Source organism: Lampetra fluviatilis, unplaced genomic scaffold, assembly GCF_964198595.1.
Source record: "Lampetra fluviatilis unplaced genomic scaffold, kcLamFluv1.1 SCAFFOLD_646, whole genome shotgun sequence".
Classification (NCBI taxonomy): domain Eukaryota; kingdom Metazoa; phylum Chordata; class Hyperoartia; order Petromyzontiformes; family Petromyzontidae; genus Lampetra; species Lampetra fluviatilis.
In genome coordinates, this window is record NW_027621023.1 from 29,533 (window position 1) to 54,517 (window position 24,985).

The 24,985-nt window shown below is 54.3% G+C and overlaps 1 protein-coding gene across 1 annotated transcript in view; it reads left to right on the forward strand.

The window, feature by feature from the left end:
* Positions 1-24,985, forward strand: part of PELO (pelota mRNA surveillance and ribosome rescue factor) — a 54,997-nt gene that overhangs the window by 28,688 nt on the left and 1,324 nt on the right. Inside the window, exons 9-11 of the mRNA XM_078885111.1 lie at positions 15,770-15,841; positions 19,234-19,308; positions 23,595-23,626. Of these exons, the coding sequence (XP_078741237.1) occupies positions 15,770-15,841; positions 19,234-19,308; positions 23,595-23,626 (179 nt within the window). The remainder of the gene's footprint in view (positions 1-15,769; positions 15,842-19,233; positions 19,309-23,594; positions 23,627-24,985) is intronic.

The window sequence follows — 24,985 nt, forward strand, 5'->3', positions numbered from 1 at the left end:
ACACTCACTCACTCAGTCACTCACTCACTCACCCACTCACTCACTCACTCACTTACCCACTCACTCACACACTCACTCACCACTCACTCACCACTCACTCACCACTCACTCACACACTCACTCACCACTCACTCACACACTCACTCACCACTCACTCACCACTCACTCACACACTCACTCACCCACTCACTCACACACTCAGTCACTCACTCACACACTCACTCACACACTCACTCACCCACTCACTCACTCACACACTCACTCACTCACCCACTCACTCACACACTCACTCACACACTCACTCACCACTCACTCACACACTCACTCACTCACACACTCACTCACCCACTCACTCACACACTCACTCACCCACTCACTCACACACTCACTCACTCAGTCACTCACTCACTCACTCACCCACTCACTCACTCACTCACTCACTTACCCACTCACTCACACACTCACTCACCACTCACTCACACACTCAGTCACTCACTCACCCACTCACTCACTCACTTACCCACTCACTCACCCACTCACTCACCACCCACTCACTCACCACTCGCACACTCACTCACTCACTCACCCACCCACCCACTCACACACTCACTCACTCACTCACTCACTCACCACTCACTCACACACTCACTCACACACTCACTCACCACTCACTCACTCCCTCACACACTCACTCACTCACCACTCACTCACACACTCACTCACACACTCACACACACACTCACTCACACACTCACACACACACTCACTCACTCACCCACTCACTCACTCACACACTCACTCACCACTCACTCACACACTCAGTCACTCACTCACACACTCACTCACTCACTCACCCACTCACTCACTCACCACTCACTCACACACTCACTCACTCACTCACTCACACATTCACTCACACACTCACACACACACTCACTCACTCACCCACTCACTCACTCACACACTCACTCACTCACACACTCACTCACCCACTCACTCACACACTCACTCACTCAAACACTCACTCACCCACTCACTCACTCACACACTCACCCACCCACTCACTCACACACTCACTCACCACTCACTCACACACTCACTCACCCACTCACTCACACACTCACCCACCACTCACTCACACACTCACTCACCACTCACTCACACACTCACTCACCACTCACTCACCACTCACTCACACACTCACTCACCCACTCACTCACACACTCAGTCACTCACTCACACACTCACTCACTCACACACTCACTCACCCACTCACTCACACACTCACTCACTCACCCACTCACTCACACACTCACTCACACACTCACTCACCACTCACTCACACACTCACTCACTCACACACTCACTCACTCACCCACTCACTCACACACTCACTCACCCACTCACTCACTCAGTCACTCACTCACTCACCCACTCACTCACTCACTCACTTACCCACTCACTCACACACTCACTCACCACTCACTCACACACTCAGTCACTCACTCACCCACTCACTCACTCACTTACCCACTCACTCACCCACTCACTCACCACCCACTCACTCACCACTCGCACACTCACTCACTCACCCACCCACCCACTCACATACTCACTCACTCACTCACCACTCACTCACACACTCACTCACTCACTCACCCACTCACTCACCCACTCACTCACACACTCACTCACTCATTCACACACTCACTCACCCACTCACTCACCCACTCACTCACTCACCACTCACTCACTCACTCACTCACTTACCCACTCACTCACTCACCCACTCACTCACTCACTCACTTACCCACTCACTCACACACTCACTCACCACTCACTCACATACTCAGTCACTCACTCACTCACCCACTCACCCACTCACTCACTTACCCACTCACTCACTCACGCACTCACTCACACACTCACTCACACACTCACACACACACTCACTCACTCACTCACCCACTCACTCACTCACACACTCACTCACCCACTCACTCACTCACACACCCACTCACTCACTCACTCACTCACACACTCACTCACCACTCACTCACCACTCACTCACCACTCACTCACACACTCACTCACCACTCACTCACACACTCACTCACCACTCACTCACCACTCACTCACACACTCACTCACCCACTCACTCACACACTCAGTCACTCACTCACACACTCACTCACACACTCACTCACCCACTCACTCACTCACACACTCACTCACTCACCCACTCACTCACACACTCACTCACACACTCACTCACCACTCACTCACACACTCACTCACTCACACACTCACTCACCCACTCACTCACACACTCACTCACCCACTCACTCACACACTCACTCACTCAGTCACTCACTCACTCACCCACTCACTCACTCACTCACTCACTTACCCACTCACTCACACACTCACTCACCACTCACTCACCACTCACTCACCACTCACTCACACACTCACTCACCACTCACTCACACACTCACTCACCACTCACTCACCACTCACTCACACACTCACTCACCCACTCACTCACACACTCAGTCACTCACTCACACACTCACTCACACACTCACTCACCCACTCACTCACTCACACACTCACTCACCCACTCACTCACACACTCACTCACACACTCACTCACACACTCACTCACCACTCACTCACACACTCACTCACTCACACACTCACTCACCCACTCACTCACACACTCACTCACCCACTCACTCACACACTCACTCACTCAGTCACTCACTCACTCACCCACTCACTCACTCACTCACTTACCCACTCACTCACACACTCACTCACCACTCACTCACACACTCAGTCACTCACTCACCCACTCACTCACTCACTTACCCACTCACTCACCCACTCACTCACCACCCACTCACTCACCACTCGCACACTCACTCACTCACTCACCCACCCACCCACTCACACTCACTCACTCACTCACTCACACACTCACTCACTCACCACTCACTCACACACTCACTCACACACTCACTCACTCACCACTCACTCACTCCCTCACACACTCACTCACTCACCACTCACTCACACACTCACTCACACACTCACACACACACTCACTCACACACTCACACACACACTCACTCACTCACCCACTCACTCACTCACACACTCACTCACCACTCACTCACACACTCACTCACTCACTCACACACTCACTCACTCACCCACTCACTCACTCACCACTCACTCACACACTCACTCACTCACTCACACATTCACTCACACACTCACACACACACTCACTCACTCACCCACTCACTCACCACTCACCACACACTCACTCACCCACACACTCACACACTCACTCACCACCCTCACACACCCACACACTCACTCACACACTCACCACACCCACTCACTCACACACACACTCCCCACCACTCACACACCACACTCACTCCACCACCACTCACACACTCACCCACCCACCACTCACACACTCACTCACCACTCACTCACACACTCACTCACCCACTCACTCACCACTCACTCACACACTCACCCACCCACTCACTCACACACTCACTCACTCCACTCACACACCACTCACTCACACACTCACTCACCCACTCACTCACACACACACTCACTCACCCACTCACTCACACACTCACTCACACACTCACTCACCACTCACTCACACACTCACTCACTCACACACTCACTCACCCACTCACTCACACACCCACTCACCACTCACTCACCACACACTCACTCACCACTCACCACACTCACTCACCACTCACTCACACACTCACTCACCACTCACTCACACACTCACTCACCACACACTCACCACTCACTCACACACTCACTCACCCACTCACTCACACACTCACACTCACTCACACACTCACTCACACACTCACTCACCCACTCACTCACTCACACACACACTCACTCACCCACTCACTCACACACTCACTCACACACTCACTCACTCACTTACCCACTCACTCACACACTCACTCACCACTCACTCACATACTCAGTCACTCACTCACTCACCCACTCACCCACTCACTCACTCACACACTCACTCACTCACCCACTCACCCACTCACTCACTCACACACCCACTCACTCACTCACTCACACACTCACTCACCACTCACTCACCACTCACTCACCACTCACTCACACACTCACTCACCACTCACTCACACACTCACTCACCACTCACTCACCACTCACTCACACACTCACTCACCCACTCACTCACACACTCAGTCACTCACTCACACACTCACTCACACACTCACTCACCCCACTCACTCACTCACACACTCACTCACTCACCCACTCACTCACACACTCACTCACTCAGTCACTCACTCACTCACCCACTCACTCACTCACTCACTTACCCACTCACTCACACACTCACTCACCACTCACTCACCACTCACTCACCACTCACTCACCACTCACTCACACACTCACTCACCACTCACTCACCACTCACTCACACACTCACTCACCCACTCACTCACACACTCAGTCACTCACTCACACACTCACTCACACACTCACTCACCCACTCACTCACTCACACACTCACTCACTCACCCACTCACTCACACACTCACTCACACACTCACTCACCACTCACTCACACACTCACTCACTCACACACTCACTCACCCACTCACTCACACACTCACTCACCCACTCACTCACACACTCACTCACTCAGTCACTCACTCACTCACTCACCCACTCACTCACTCACTCACTTACCCACTCACTCACACACTCACTCACCACTCACTCACACACTCAGTCACTCACTCACCCACTCACTCACTCACTTACCCACTCACTCACCCACTCACTCACCACCCACTCACTCACCACTCGCACACTCACTCACTCACTCACCCACCCACCCACTCACACACTCACTCACTCACCACTCACTCACACACTCACTCACTCACCCACTCACTCACCCACTCACTCACTCACCCACTCACTCACCACTCACTCACCACTCACTCACACACTCACTCACCACTCACTCACACACTCACTCACCACTCACTCACCACTCACTCACACACTCACTCACCCACTCACTCACACACTCAGTCACTCACTCACACACTCACTCACCACCCACTCACTCACCACTCGCACACTCACTCACTCACTCACCCACCCACCCACTCACACACTCACTCACTCACTCACCACTCACTCACACACTCACTCACTCACCCACTCACTCACTCACCCACTCACTCACCCACTCACTCACACACTCACTCACTCATTCACACACTCACTCACCCACTCACTCACCCACTCACTCACTCCTCACTCACTCACTCACTCACTTACCCACTCACTCACACACTCACTCACCACTCACTCACATACTCAGTCACTCACTCACTCACCCACTCACTCACTCACTCACTTACCCACTCACTCACTCACTCACACACTCACTCACACACTCACACACACACTCACTCACTCACCCACTCACTCACTCACACACTCACTCACCCACTCACTCACTCACACACCCACTCACTCACTCACTCACACACTCACTCACCACTCACTCACCACTCACTCACCACTCACTCACACACTCACTCACCACTCACTCACACACTCACTCACCACTCACTCACCACTCACTCACACACTCACTCACCCACTCACTCACACACTCAGTCACTCACACACTCACTCACACACTCACTCACCCACTCACTCACTCACACACTCACTCACTCACTCACTCACACACTCACTCACACACTCACTCACCACTCACTCACACACTCACTCACTCACACACTCACTCACCCACTCACTCACACACTCACTCACCCACTCACTCACACACTCACTCACTCAGTCACTCACTCACTCACCCACTCACTCACTCACTCACTCACTTACCCACTCACTCACACACTCACTCACCACTCACCACTCACTCACCACTCACTCACACACTCAGTCACTCACTCACACACTCACTCACACACTCACTCACCACTCACTCACCACTCACTCACACACTCACTCACCCACTCACTCACACACTCAGTCACTCACTCACACACTCACTCACACACTCACTCACCCACTCACTCACTCACACACTCACTCACTCACCCACTCACTCACACACTCACTCACACACTCACTCACCACTCACTCACACACTCACTCACTCACACACTCACTCACCCACTCACTCACACACTCACTCACCCACTCACTCACACACTCACTCACTCAGTCACTCACTCACTCACCCACTCACTCACTCACTCACTTACCCACTCACTCACACACTCACTCACCACTCACTCACACACTCAGTCACTCACTCACCCACTCACTCACTCACTTACCCACTCACTCACCCACTCACTCACCACCCACTCACTCACCACTCGCACACTCACTCACTCACTCACCCACCCACCCACTCACACACTCACTCACTCACTCACCACTCACTCACACACTCACTCACTCACCCACTCACTCACCCACTCACTCACTCACCCACTCACTCACACACTCACTCACTCATTCACACACTCACTCACCCACTCACTCACCCACTCACTCACTCACTCACCACTCACTCACTCACTCACTTACCCACTCACTCACACACTCACTCACCACTCACTCACATACTCAGTCACTCACTCACTCACCCACTCACTCACTCACTCACTTACCCACTCACTCACACACTCACTCACACACTCACTCACCCACTCACTCACACACTCACTCACCACTCACTCACACACTCAGTCACTCACTCACCCACTCACTCACTCACTTACCCACTCACTCACACACTCACTCACCACTCACTCACACACTCACTCACACACTCACTCACCACTCACTCACACACTCACTCACTCACTCACACACTCACTCACCCACTCACTCACTCACCACTCATTCACCCACTCACACACTCACTCACTCACTCACACACTCACTCACCCACTCACTCACCCACTCACACACTCACTCACCACTCACTCACACACTCAGTCACTCACTCACTCACTCACTCACCACTCACTCACTCACTCACTTACCCACTCACTCACTCACTTACCCACTCACTCACACACTCACTCACACACTCACTCACCCACTCACTCACACACTCACTCACCACTCACTCACACTCTCAGTCACTCACTCACTCACTCACTCACCCACTCACTCACTCACTTACCCACTCACTCACACACTCACTCACACACTCACTCACCCACTCACTCACACACTCACTCACCACTCACTCACACACTCAGTCACTCACTCACTCACCCACTCACTCACTCACTCACTTACCCACTCACTCACACACTCACTCACCACTCACTCACACACTCAGTCACTCACTCACTCACTCACCCACTCACTTACCCACTCACTCACCCACTCACTCACCACCCACTCACTCACCACTCACACACTCACTCACCCACCCACCCACTCACACACTCACTCACCCACTCACTCACTCACCACTCATTCACCCACTCACACACTCACTCACCCACTCACTCACTCACCCACCCACTCACTCACCCACTCACTCACTCACTCACTCACTCACTCACCCACTCACTCACTCACTCACCCACTCACTCACCACTACATTCACCACTCACTCACCCACTCACCCACCCACCCACTCACTCACTCACTCACCACTCACCCGCTCACTCACCCACTCACCCACCCACTCACTCATCCACTCACTCACCACTACATTCACCACTCACTCACTCACCCACTCACCCACTCACCCACTCACACACACACTGACTCACCACTACATTCACCACTCACTCACTCACCCACTCACCACTCACTCACTCACCCACTTACTCACTCACCCACCCACTCACTCACCCACTCACTCACCCACTCACTCACTCACCCACTCACTCACCACTACATTCACCACTCACTCACTCACCCACTCACCCACCCACCCACTCACTCACTCACTCACCCACCCACTCACTCATCCACTCACTCACCACTACATTCACCACTCACTCACTCACCCACTCACTCACCCACTCACTCACCCACTCACTCACCCACCCACTCACTCATCCACTCACTCACCACTACATTCACCACTCACTCACTCACCCACTCACCCACTCACACACACACTGACTCACCACTACATTCACCACTCACTCACTCACCCACTCACTCACCCACTCACTCACCCACCCACTCACTCATCCACTCACTCACCACTACATTCACCACTCACTCACTCACTTACCCACTCACACACTCACTCACTCACTCACACACTCACTCACCACTCACTTACCCACTCACACACTCACTCACTCACTCACCCACTCACTCACTCACCCACACACTCACTCACTCACCACTCACACACTCACTCACTTACCCACTCACTCACACACTCACTCACCACTCACTCACACACTCAGTCACTCACTCACCCACTCACTCACTCACTCACTTACCCACTCACTCACACACTCACCCACTCACTACTCACTCACACACTCAGTCACTCACTCACTCACACACTCACCACTCACTCACACACTCACTCACCACTCACTCACTCACTCACCCACTCACCCACCCACTCACCCACTCACTCACACACTCACTCACCACTCACTCACCCACTCACCCACTCACTCACACACTCACTCACCCACTCACTCACACACTCACTCACCCACTCACTCACACACTCACTCACCACTCACTCACACACTCACTCACCCACTCACTCACACACTCACTCACTCACTCACACACTCACTCACCCACTCACTCACCACTCACTCACACACTCACTCACTCACACACTCACTCACTCACTCACTCACTCAATCACACACTCACTCACCCACTCACTCACACACTCACTCACCCACTCACTCACACACTCACTCACACACTCACTCACCACTCACCCACTCACTCACACACTCAGTCACTCACTCACTCACTCACTCACCCACTCACTCACTCAGTCACTCACTCACTCACCCACTCACTCACACACTCACTCACTCACTCACACACTCACTCACCCACTCACTCACACACTCACTCACACACACACTCACTCACACACTCACTCACTCACTCACCCACTCACTCACTCACTCACACACTCACACACTCACTCACACACTCACTCACCACTCACTCACACACTCACTCACCCACTCACTCACCCACTCACTCACACACTCACTCACCACTCACTCACACACTCAGTCACTCACTCAATCACACACTCACTCACTCACACACTCACTCACCCACTCACACACTCACTCACTCACCCACTCACTCACTCACTCATCCACTCACTCACTCACTCACCCACTCACTCACTCACTACTCACTCACTCACTCACCCACTCACCCACTCATTCACACACTCAGTCACTCACTCAATCACACACTCACTCACCCACTCACTCACACACTCACTCACACACTCACTCACACACTCACACACTCACTCACTCACACACTCACTCACTCACACACTCACTCACTCACCCACTCACACACTCACTCACCACTCACTCACTCACCACTCACTCACACTCAGTCACTCACTCACCCACTCACTCACTCACACACTCACTCACACACTCACTCACACACTCAGTCACTCACTCACTCACCCACTCATTCACTCACTCACCACTCACACACTCACTCACTCACCACTCACTCACACACTCAGTCACTCACTCACTCACCCACTCACTCACTCACTCACACACTCACTCACACACTCACTCACTCACACACTCACACACTCACTCACACACTCACTCACTCACACACTCACTCACTCACACACTCACTCACTCACCACTCACTCACACACTCACTCACACACTCACTCACTCACTCACACACTCACTCACTCACCACTCACTCACACACTCACTCACACACTCACTCACTCACCACTCACTCACTCCCTCACACACTCACTCACTCACCACTCACTCACACACTCACTCACACACTCACACACACACTCACTCACACACTCACACACACACTCACTCACCCACTCACTCACTCACACACTCACTCACCACTCACTCACACACTCAGTCACTCACTCACACACTCACTCACTCACACACTCAGTCACTCACTCACTCACCCACCACTCACTCACTCACCACTCACTCACACACTCACTCACTCACACATTCACTCACACACTCACACACACACTCACTCACTCACCCACTCACTCACTCACTCACACACTCACTCACCCACTCACTCACACACTCACTCACTCAAACACTCACTCACCCACTCACTCACTCACACACTCACCCACCCACTCACTCACACACTCACTCACCACTCACTCACACACTCACTCACCCACTCACTCACACACTCACCCACCCACTCACTCACACACTCACTCACCACTCACTCACACACTCACTCACCACTCACTCACCACTCACTCACACACTCACTCACCCACTCACTCACACACTCAGTCACTCACTCACACACTCACTCACTCACACACTCACTCACCCACTCACTCACACACTCACTCACTCACCCACTCACTCACACACTCACTCACTCACTCACTCACTCACCACTCACTCACACACTCACTCACTCACACACTCACTCACTCACCCACTCACTCACACACTCACTCACCCACTCACTCACACACTCACTCACTCAGTCACTCACTCACTCACCCACTCACTCACTCACTCACTTACCCACTCACTCACACACTCACTCACCACTCACTCACACACTCAGTCACTCACTCACCCACTCACTCACTCACTTACCCACTCACTCACCCACTCACTCACCACCCACTCACTCACCACTCGCACACTCACTCACTCACTCACCCACCCACCCACTCACACACTCACTCACTCACTCACCACTCACTCACACACTCACTCACTCACTCACCCACTCACTCACTCACCCACTCACTCACCCACTCACTCACACACTCACTCACTCATTCACACACTCACTCACCCACTCACTCACCCACTCACTCACTCACCACTCACTCACTCACTCACTTACCCACTCACTCACTCACTCACCACTCACTCACATACTCAGTCACTCACTCACTCACCCACTCACTCACTCACTCACTTACCCACTCACTCACTCACACACTCACTCACACACTCACACACACACTCACTCACTCACCCACTCACTCACTCACACACTCACTCACCCACTCACTCACTCACACACCCACTCACTCACTCACTCACACACTCACTCACCACTCACTCACCACTCACTCACCACTCACTCACACACTCACTCACCACTCACTCACACACTCACTCACCACTCACTCACCACTCACTCACACACTCACTCACCCACTCACTCACACACTCAGTCACTCACTCACACACTCACTCACACACTCACTCACCCACTCACTCACTCACACACTCACTCACTCACCCACTCACTCACACACTCACTCACACACTCACTCACCACTCACTCACACACTCACTCACTCACACACTCACTCACCCACTCACTCACACACTCACTCACCCACTCACTCACACACTCACTCACTCAGTCACTCACTCACTCACCCACTCACTCACTCACTCACTCACTCACTTACCCACTCACTCACACACTCACTCACCACTCACTCACCACTCACTCACACACTCACTCACCACTCACTCACACACTCACTCACCACTCACTCACCACTCACTCACACACTCACTCACCCACTCACTCACACACTCAGTCACTCACTCACACACTCACTCACACACTCACTCACCCACTCACTCACTCACACACTCACTCACTCACCCACTCACTCACACACTCACTCACACACTCACTCACCACTCACTCACACACTCACTCACTCACACACTCACTCACCCACTCACTCACACACTCACTCACCCACTCACTCACACACTCACTCACTCAGTCACTCACTCACTCACCCACTCACTCACTCACTTACCCACTCACTCACACACTCACTCACCACTCACTCACACACTCAGTCACTCACTCACCCACTCACTCACTCACTTACCCACTCACTCACCCACTCACTCACCACCCACTCACTCACCACTCGCACACTCACTCACTCACTCACCCACCCACCCACTCACACACTCACTCACTCACTCACCACTCACTCACACACTCACTCACTCACCCACTCACTCACCCACTCACTCACTCACCCACTCACTCACACACTCACTCACTCATTCACACACTCACTCACCCACTCACTCACCCACTCACTCACTCACTCACCACTCACTCACTCACTCACTTACCCACTCACTCACACACTCACTCACCACTCACTCACATACTCAGTCACTCACTCACTCACCCACTCACTCACTCACTCACTTACCCACTCACTCACACACTCACTCACACACTCACTCACCCACTCACTCACACACTCACTCACCACTCACTCACACACTCAGTCACTCACTCACCCACTCACTCACTCACTTACCCACTCACTCACACACTCACTCACCACTCACTCACACACTCACTCACACACTCACTCACCACTCACTCACACACTCACTCACTCACACACTCACTCACCCACTCACTCACTCACCACTCATTCACCCACTCACACACTCACTCACTCACTCACACACTCACTCACCCACTCACTCACCCACTCACACACTCACTCACCACTCACTCACACACTCAGTCACTCACTCACTCACTCACCCACTCACTCACTCACTCACTTACCCACTCACTCACTCACTTACCCACTCACTCACACACTCACTCACACACTCACTCACCCACTCACTCACTCACACACTCACTTACCCACTCACTCACACACTCACTCACCACTCACTCACACTCTCAGTCACTCACTCACTCACTCACCCACTCACTCACTCACTCACTTACCCACTCACTCACACACTCACCACTCACTCACATACTCAGTCACTCACTCACTCACCCACTCACTCACTTACCCACTCACTCACACACTCACTCACCACTCACTCACATACTCAGTCACTCACTCACTCACCCACTCACTCACTCACTTACCCACTCACTCACACACTCACTCACACACTCACTCACCCACTCACTCACACACTCACTCACCACTCACTCACACACTCAGTCACTCACTCACTCACCCACTCACTCACTCACTCACTTACCCACTCACTCACACACTCACTCACCACTCACTCACACACTCAGTCACTCACTCACTCACTCACCCACTCACTTACCCACTCACTCACCCACTCACTCACCACCCACTCACTCACCACTCACACACTCACTCACCCACCCACCCACTCACACACTCACTCACCCACTCACTCACTCACCACTCATTCACCCACTCACACACTCACTCACTCACTCACCACTCACACACTCACTCACTCACTCACCACTCACTCACTCACTCACCACTCACTCACTCACCACTCACCACTCACACACTCACTCACTCACCCACCCACCCACACACTCACTCACTCACCCACTCAGTCACTCACTGAGCCATGCAGAACGAGCCAGACAGAGCATTCTATGGGTACTCACTCACTCACTCACCCACTCACCACTCACTCACTCACCCACTCACTCACTCACCCACTCAGTCACTCACTCACTCACCCACCCACTCACTCACCCACCCACTCACTCACCCACTCACTCACTCACTCACCCACTCACTCACTCACCCACTCACTCACCACTACATTCACCACTCACTCACCCACTCACCCACCCACCCACCCACTCACTCACTCACTCACCACTCACCCGCTCACTCACCCACTCACCCACCCACTCACTCATCCACTCACTCACCACTACATTCACCACTCACTCACTCACCCACTCACCCACTCACCCACTCACACACACACTGACTCACCACTACATTCACCACTCACTCACTCACCCACTCACCACTCACTCACTCACCCACTTACTCACTCACCCACCCACTCACTCACTCACCCACTCACTCACCCACTCACTCACTCACCCACTCACTCACCACTACATTCACCACTCACTCACTCACCCACTCACCCACCCACCCACTCACTCACTCACTCACCACTCACCCACTCACTCACCCACTCACTCACTCACCCACTCACTCACCACTACATTCACCACTCACTCACTCACCCACTCACCCACCCACCCACTCACTCACTCACCACTCACCCACTCACTCACCCACTCACTCACTCACCCACTCACTCACCACTACATTCACCACTCACTCACTCACTCACTCACCCACTCACTCACTCACACACTCACTCACTCACACACTCACTCACCACTCACTCACACACTCACTCATCCACTCACTCACTCACTCACTCACTCACCCACTCACTCACCCACCCACTCACTCACCACTCACTCACACACTCACTCATCCACTCACTCACTCACTCACTCACTCACTCACACACTCACTCACACACTCACTCACCACTCACTCACACACTCACTCATCCACTCACTCACTCACTCACCCACTCACTCACCCACCCACTCACTCACACACACACACACTCACTCACCACTCACTCACCACTCACTCACCACTCACTCACCCACTCACTCACTCACTCACCCACTCACTCACCCACCCACTCACTCACACACACACTCACTCACCACTCACTCACCACTCACTCACCCACTCACTCACCCACCCACTCACTCACTCACTCACTCACCCACCCACTCACTCACACACACACACACTCACCACTCACTCACCCACTCACTCACTCACTCACTCACACACTCACTTACCCACTCACTCACACACTCACTCATCCACTCACTCACCCACTCACTCACCACTCACTCACTCACACACTCACTTACCCACTCACTCACACACTCACTCACCACTCACTCACTCACCCACTCACTCACCACTCACTCACCACTCACTCACCACTCACTCACTCACCCACTCACACACTCACTCATCCACTCACTCACTCACTCACCCACTCACTCACCCACTCACTCACCCACTCACTCACCCACTCACTCACACACTCACTCACACACTCACTTACCCACTCACTCACCCACTCACTCACTCATCCACTCACTCACACACTCACTCACACACTCACTCACACACTCACTTACCCACTCACTCACCCACTCACTCACTCATCCACTCACTCACCACTCACTCACTCACCCACTCACACACTCACTTACCCACTCACTCACACACTCACTCACCACTCACTCACTCACCCACTCACTCACCACTCACTCACCACTCACTCACCACTCACTCACTCACCCACTCACACACTCACTCATCCACTCACTCACTCACTCACCCACTCACTCACCCACTCACTCACCCACTCACTCACCCACTCACTCACACACTCACTCACACACTCACTTACCCACTCACTCACCCACTCACTCACTCATCCACTCACTCACCACTACATTCACCACTCACTCACTCACCCACCCACTCACCACCACGTGACTGTGTGTGTGCTCTCTCATTGGCCAGCCTGAAGCACGTGGAGAGAGCCAATGAGGCGCTGGCAGTCGACTCGCTGCTGGTCAGCGACCACCTGTTCAGGTAGACACAAAGACACAGACAAAGCTGCCCCAGGTAGCCTCCAGCAGGGATGTGGGGGCAAGTGCTGTTCGTAGCGAGTAGCATCACCTATGATACACACAGACAAAGCTCCCCCAGGTAGCCTCTAGCAGGGCTGTAGGGGCAAGTGCTGTTAGTCAAAAAGTCAAAAGTCACTTTATTGTCAAGTGTGTTACATGCATGACATACAACACAGATGAAATTGCAGTCCTCTCTCTTGGTCCCACGGTGCAACCAAGCAATTAAAAAAATGAATCACAATTAACAGACATAAATAAACAATGAACAATCGGCGATCAACACTAGATAAATAATCAAAAATGTAATAGACTTAAAATAAAGAACAGTCGTGAAAATTATAAAATGTAGAATATTATTTGAATAAAATATTTAAAGAAATAAGATATTTAAACCGGTGTGGTAGTGCGATGTAGTGCAATGCGCAGTCCAGACATCAGGATGTACGAGTGAATGTGTGTGTGTGTGGGGGGGTCGGGGTCAGGGGGCAAAGGGGGGAGTGTGGGCAGAGGGGGGGGAGTGATGGTAGAGCAGGGGGGGAGTTGAGTCTCCTGACAGCCAGGTGAAAGAAGCTGTCTTTGAGCCTGCTGGACTTGGCCCGAAGACTCCGCAATCTCCTCCCTGACGGCAGCAGGCTGAAAGACGCTGTGAGATGGGTGGGTGGGATCACCTGCAATCTTGATTGCTTTGCTGGTGACGCGGGTGTTATAAATGTCCAGAAGAGGGGGGGGAGAGACACCAATGATCCTCTCATTGAGCCCCGCATGATGGGGGACGGGGCGGGGCTCCTGCACTTCTCAGTTTGCGGAGAAAGCACAGGCGCTGTTGGGCTTTTTTGGCCAGTGATGCAGTGTTGTGACTCCACGACAGGTCTTCAGAGATGTGCACACCCAGGAACTTGGTGCATCTCACCCTCTCCACTGCAGCACCGTTGATGGTTAGCGCAGTATGCTGGGTGTGCACAACAATCTCCTTCGTCTTCTCAACATTCAGGTGGAGATTGTTGTCCTTGCACCACGTGGCCAGCCTGCTCACCTCACTCCTGTAGTTTTTGATGGCGCCCACCAGAGTTGTGTCATCCGCAAACTTAATGAAGAGGTTGGAGCTGAATGATGGTGTGCAGTCGTGGGTCAGCAAAGTGAAGAGGAGGGGGCTCAGCACACATCCTTGGGGGACCCCTGTGTTCAGTGTGATGGTGCCGGAGGTGTTGCTGCCAACTCGAACTGCCTGTGGTCTCCCGGTCAGGAAGTCCAAGAGCCAGTTGCACAGGGAGGTGTTGAGCCCCAGGTGGTCTAGTTTGTGGATGAGCTGCTGGGGGATGATTGTGTTGAATGCTGAGCTGAAGTCGATGAAACAGCATTCTGACGTAGGAGTCTTTAGTCTCCAGATGGGTGAGAGCTGAGTGGAGGGTAGCGGAGATGGCGTCATCGCTCGAGCGGTTAGACCGATACGCAAACTGGAAAGGGTCCAGGGCGGGGGGAAGGACAGACTTGATGTGTTGTAGGACTAGCCGCTCGAAGCACTTCATAAGGATTGGAGTGAGTGCGACCGGGCGGTAGTCATTGTTGCAGGAGGGTGATGACTTCTTCGGGACCGGGATGATGATGGTGGTAGCTTTGAGGCACGTAGGTACAACAGCCTGTCTCAGCGAGGTGTTAAAGATGTCGGTGAAGACATCCGTGAGCTCCTCCGCACAGTCTATCAGGACACGACCCGGAATGTTGTCAGGGCCCTGGGCTTTCCCTGGGTTCGTCCTTCTGAGGGATCCCCTCACGCTATCTGGGGATAGCGTCAGCACCTGGTCGCCGGGAGGTGGTGGAGTCTTCTGTGCTGGGGTGCTGTTGTCTGCCTCAAAGCGAGCGAAGAAGTCCTTCAGCTGGTTCAGCAGAGAGGTGGAGCTGTCACAGGTCTGCGGAGAGGGTTTATAGTCCGTGATGGTCTGCATCCCTCGCCACGGGTTCCGGGTGTCTCTGCTGTCATTGAAGCGGTCGGCGATCCTCCTGGAGTACTGCCTCTTGGCCAATCTGATGCCTCGCGACAGGTTGGCCCTGGCTGTCTTCAGGCCCATCTCCTCGCCAGCTTTGAAGGCGGCGCTCCGAGCCCTCAGGAGCCTGTGGACTTCCCCTGTCAGCCATGGCTTCTGGTTGGCCCGAATGGAGATGGTTCTGGTGACCGTGACATCCTCCGTGCACTTCCTCATGTAGGAAGTGACGGTCTCCGTGTACTCCTGGAGGTCTACGGTGTTGTTCTAGGTGGCTGCCTTTCTGAACATGTTCCAGTCGGTGGTGGAGAAGCAGTCCTGGAGTGCCTCTGAAGACCCCTCAGGCCACACGCAGATCCGCTTTATAACTGGTTTGGTGACTCTAACCAGCGGCCTGTACGCTGACGTTAGCAGAACAGTGGTGTGATCTGAGGCCCCAAGGTGGGGGAGGGGACGGGCTTTGTAGGCACCTTTTAAATCCCCAGCCAGAATGAGGAAGGCATCTGGGTGGGCTGTCTGCTGGTCACCGATGTGCTGATGGAGTTCATACAGTGCCTCGTTCCTGTTGTTTTCGGAGCCAGGGGGGATGTATAGTGCCACCAGCAATATGGAACTAAATTCCCTCGGCAGGTAGAATGGCCGGCATTTAATTACCATAAACTCCACCAATGATGAGCAGTGTTGGCAGACCACAACAGCGTCGCGGCACCAGGGCATCGGTGATGTAAACAGAGTCCCCCGCCGCGAGTCTTCCCCCCCTCGACGAGCGCTCTGTCCGCCCGGTAACATGTTAGCCCGGCTAGCTGAATGGCATGGTCCGGGACGTTATCGTTAAGCCATGTCTCCACAAACACAAGGACACAGCACTCACTCACAGTCCTGGAAGTTGTACGAAGAAGGCGGATATAGTCCAGTTTGTTTTCCAGCGAGCGTACGTTGGCCAGTGTGATGGTAGGGATAGCCGGCCGGTGAGGGCTAGCCGCTCGCCTAGCCTCGATACCTCCGCGCTTTCCCCTCTTCTGCTTCCTCGTACACCGCCTGTGGGCGCTTCCACTGTCGGCTGGTTGCAGTAGTGGGGGTCGGTGGTAGAGCAGGCCTCTGGAGCAGACCGCAGTCGCGTAGCTCTTCCGCGTCTGCTGGGTTTATATCCATGAGTGTGGTTCTGCCGATGGCGGGCAGAAATTCGCGAGGGTATGTGCGCCTTGCGTTTAATCGACGTGATGATGACGAACCAATGCACGTAGATGGATAACACAAAAAAACATGAACACACCGATCTGATGGGAGAGAGAGGAGCCGCTGCATGTGTACGCGCCGCCATCATGATTCCTTTAGTAGTGCGTGAGTAGTGAGTGAGTGTCTGTCTGGTTGACAGGAACCCGGACGTGCTGGTGCGGAGTCGTTACGTCCGTCTCGTGGACAGCGTGAGGGAGAACGGAGGGACGGTGAGGTGAGTGGTCACTCACCAACTCACTCACCCACCCACTCACTCACTCACCAACTCGCTCACCCACCCGCTCACTCACTCACCAACTCGCTCACCCACCCGCTCACTCACCCACTCACTCACCAACTCACTCACCCACTCACTCATTCACTCACCAACTCGCTCATCCACCCACCCACTCACCCACTCACTCACTCACCCACTCACTCACCCACTCAATCACCTACTCACTCACCCACCCACCCACTCACTCACCAACTCGCTCACCCACCCGCTCACTCACCTACTCACTCACCAACTCACTCACCCACTCACTCATTCACTCACCAACTCGCTCATCCACCCACCCACTCACCCACTCACTCACTCACTCACTCACCCACTCACTCACCCACTCACTCACCTACTCACTCACCCACTCACTCACCCACTCACTCACCTACTCACTCACCCACTCACTCACTCACCCACTCACTCACGCACTCATCCACTCACTCAGCCACTCACCCACCCACTCACCCACTCACTCACTCACTCACCCACTCACCCACTCACTCACCCACTCACTCACTCACCCACTCACTCATCCACTCACCCACTCACTCACCCACTCACTCACTCACCCACTCACTCATCCACTCACCCACTCACTCACCCACTCACTCACTCAATCACTCACTCACTCACCCACTCATCCACTCACCTACTCACTCACCCACTCACTCACCCACTCACTCACCCACTCACTCACTCACTCATCCACTCACTCACTCACCCACTCACTCACTCACTCATCCACTCACTCACTCACTCACCCACTCATCCACTCACCTACTCACTCACCCACTCACTCACCCACTCACTCACCCACTCACTCACTCACTCATCCACTCACTCACTCACTCACTCACCCACTCACCCACTCACTCACGCACTCATCCACTCACTCACTCACCCACTCACCCACCCACTCACCCACTCACTCACTCACTCACTCACCCACTCACCCACTCACTCACCCACTCACTCACCCACTCACTCACTCACCCACTCACCTACTCACTCACCTACTCACTCACCCACTCACTCACCCACTCACTCACTCACTCATCCACTCACTCACTCACCCACTCACTCACTCATCCACTCACTCACCCACTCACTCACTCACTCATCCACTCACTCACTCACCCACTCACCCACTCACTCACCCACTCACTCACCCACTCACTCACTCACCCACTCACCTACTCACTCACCTACTCACTCACCCACTCACTCACCCACTCACTCACTCACTCATCCACTCACTCACTCACTCATCCACTCACTCACTCACCCACTCACTCACTCACTCATCCACTCACTCACTCACTCACTCACCCACTCACCCACTCACTCACGCACTCATCCACTCACTCACTCACTCACTCACCCACTCACCCACTCACCCACTCACTCACTCACTCACCCACTCACCCACTCACCCACTCACTCACACACTCACACACTCACCCACTCACTCACCCACTCACTCACTCACCCACTCACCTACTCACTCACCCACTCACTCACCCACTCACTCACTCACTCATCCACTCACTCACTCACTCACTCACTCACTCACTCACTCACTCACTCACTCACCCACTCACTCACTCACTCATCCACTCACTCACCCACTCACTCACCCACTCACTCACTCACCCACTCACCCACTCACTCACTCACTCACTCATCCACTCACTCACCCACTCACTCACTCACTCACTCACCCACTCACTCACTCACCCACTCACTCACCCACTCACTCACTCACTCACTCACTCACCCACTCACTCACTCACTCATCCACTCACTCACTCACCCACTCACTCACTCACTCATCCACTCACGCACTCACTCACCCACTCACTCACCTACTCACTCACCCACTCACTCACTCACCCACTCACTCACTCACTCACTCACCCACTCACTCACCCACTCACTCACTCACCCACTCACCCACTCACTCACTCACCCACTCACTCACCCACTCACTCACTCACTCACTCACTCACCCACTCACTCACTCACTCATCCACTCACTCACTCACCCACTCACTCACTCACTCATCCACTCACTCACCCACTCACTCACTCACTCACTCACCCACTCACTCACTCACCCACTCACTCACCCACTCACTCACTCACTCACTCACTCACCCACTCACTCACTCACTCATCCACTCACTCACTCACCCACTCACTCACTCACTCATCCACTCACGCACTCACTCACCCACTCACTCACCTACTCACTCACCCACTCACTCACTCACCCACTCACTCACTCACTCACCCACTCACTCACGCACTCATCCACTCACTCACTCACTCACCCACTCACCCACCCACTCACCCACTCACTCACTCACCCACTCACCCACTCACTCACGCACTCATCCACTCACTCACTCACTCACCCACTCACCCACCCACTCACCCACTCACTCACTCACCCACTCACCCACTCACTCACCCACTCACTCATCCACTCACCCACTCACTCACCCACTCACTCACCCACTCACTCACTCACCCACTCACCTACTCACTCACCCACTCACTCACCCACTCACTCACCCACTCACTCACTCACTCACTCACTCATCCACTCACTCACTCACCCACTCACTCACTCACTCACTCACCCACTCACCCACTCACCCACTCACTCACTCACCCACTCACTCATCCACTCACCCACTCACTCACCCACTCACTCACTCACCCACTCACTCATCCACTCACCCACTCACTCACCCACTCACTCACCCAATCACTCACTCACTCACTCACCCACTCATCCACTCACCTACTCACTCACCCACTCACTCACCCACTCACTCACCCACTCACTCACTCACTCATCCACTCACTCACTCACTCACTCACCCACTCACCCACTCACTCACGCACTCATCCACTCACTCACTCACTCACCCACTCACCCACTCACCCACTCACTCACTCACCCACTCACCCACTCACCCACTCACTCACCCACTCACCCACTCACTCACCCACTCACTCACTCACCCACTCACCTACTCACTCACCTACTCACTCACCCACTCACTCACCCACTCACTCACTCACTCATCCACTCACTCACTCACTCACTCACCCACTCACTCACTCACTCATCCACTCACTCACCCACTCACTCACCCACTCACTCACTCACTCATCCACTCACTCACCCACTCACTCACCCACTCACTCACTCACCCACTCACTCATCCACTCACCCACTCACTCACCCACTCACTCACTCACTCACCCACTCATCCACTCACCTACTCACTCACCCACTCACTCACCCACTCACTCACCCACTCACTCACTCATCCACTCACTCACTCACTCACCCACTCACTCACTCACTCATCCACTCACTCACTCACTCACCCACTCATCCATTCACCTACTCACTCACCCACTCACTCACCCACTCACTCACCCACTCACTCACTCACTCATCCACTCACTCACTCACCCACTCACCCACTCACTCACCCACTCACTCACTCACCCACTCACCCACTCACTCACCCACTCACTCACTCATCCACTCACTCACTCACTCACCCACTCACCCACCCACTCACCCACTCACTCACTCACCCACTCACCCACTCACTCACCCACTCACTCATCCACTCACCCACTCACTCACCCACTCACTCACCCACTCACTCACTCACCCACTCACCTACTCACTCACCCACTCACTCACCCACTCACTCACCCACTCACTCACTCACTCACTCATCCACTCACTCACTCACCCACTCACTCACTCACTCACCCACTCACCCACTCACCCACTCACTCACTCACCCACTCACTCATCCACTCACCCACTCACTCACCCACTCACTCACTCACCCACTCACTCATCCACTCACCCACTCACTCACCCACTCACTCACCCAATCACTCACTCACTCACTCACTCACCCACTCATCCACTCACCTACTCACTCACCCACTCACTCACCCACTCACTCACCCACTCACTCACTCACTCATCCACTCACTCACTCACTCACCTACCCACTCACTCACTCACTCACTCACCCACTCATCCACTCACCTACTCACTCACCCACTCACTCACCCACTCACTCACCCACTCACTCACTCACCCACTCACTCACTCATCCACTCACTCACTCACCCACTCACTCACTCACTCATACACCCACTCACTCACCCTCTCCCCTGTCTGTATGCAGGGTGTTCTCAAGTCTACACGTGTCTGGCGAGCGTGAGTGACACACAGACACACACACAGACACACACAGACACACACAGACACAAAGACAAAGATCCCCCGTGTAGCCTTAACAGACTGTAGGGGCAAGTGCTGTTAGCAGTAGCACCTATGAAGGCCGGCACTGTGGCACACGAAGGGGGGGTGGGGTGGCCAGCACCACGCCCGGCCGCCTTTGTCTCCCCAGTGGCGATGTTTACACACCGCACCAGGTACTCATTTGAGGCTGAGTCGACCTAGGGGAGGCCCAGGACCGGTTCAGAAAATTGTCACTCGTGTTGGCCGTGAGCGAGCTCAGCGCGCTAACCGCTACACCCACCACTCTCTCCCCGTGTCTCTCTCCCCGTGTCTCTCTCCCCGTGTCTCTCTCCCCGTGTCTCTCTCCCCGTGTCTCACTCCCCGTGTGTCTCTCCCCGTGTCTCTCTCCCCGTGTCTCTCTCCCCGTGTCTCTCTCCCCGTGTCTCTCTCCCCGTGTCTCTCTCCCCGTGTCTCTCTCCCCGCGTCTCTCTCCCCGCGTCTCTCTCCCCGCGTCTCTCTCCCCGCGTCTCTCTCCCCGTGTCTCTCTCCCCGTGTCTCTCTCCCCGTGTCTCTCTCCCCGTGTCTCTCTCCCCGTGTCTCTCTCCCCGTGTCTCTCTCCACGTGTCTCTCTCCCCGTGTCTCTCTCCCCGTGTCTCTCTCCCCGTGTCTCTCTCCCCGTGTCTCTCTCCCCGTGTCTCTCTCCCCGTGTCTCTCTCCCCGTGTCTCTCTCCCCGTGTCTCTCTATCCCCGTCTCTCTCCCCGTGTCTCTCTCCCCGTGTCTCTCTCTCCCCGTGTCTCTCTCTCCCCGTGTCTCTCTCCCCGTGTCTCTCTCCACGTGTCTCTCTCCCCGTGTCTCTCTCCCCGTGTCTCTCTCCCCGTGTCTCTCTCCCCGCGTCTCTCTCCCCGTGTCTCTCTCCCCGTGTCTCTCTCTCCTCGTGTCTCTCTCCCCGTGTCTCTCTCCCCGCGTCTCTCCCCCTGTGTCTCTCTCCCCGCGTCTCTCTCCCCGTGTCTCTCTCCCCGCGTCTCTCTCCCCGTGTCTCTCTCCACGTGTCTCTCTCCCCGTGTCTCTCTCCCCGTGTCTCTCTCTCCCCCGTGTCTCTCTCCCCGTGTCTCTCTCCACGTGTCTCTCTCCCCGTGTCTCTCCCTCCCCGTGTCTCTCTCCCCGTGTCTCTCTCCCCGTGTCTCTCTCCCCGTGTCTCTCTCCCCGTGTCTCTCTCCCCGTGTCTCTCTCCCCGTGTCTCTCCCTCCCCGTGTCTCTCTCCCCGTGTCTCTCTCCCCGTGTCTCTCTCCCCGTGTCTCTCTCCCCGTGTCTCTCTCCCCGTGTCTCTCTCCCCG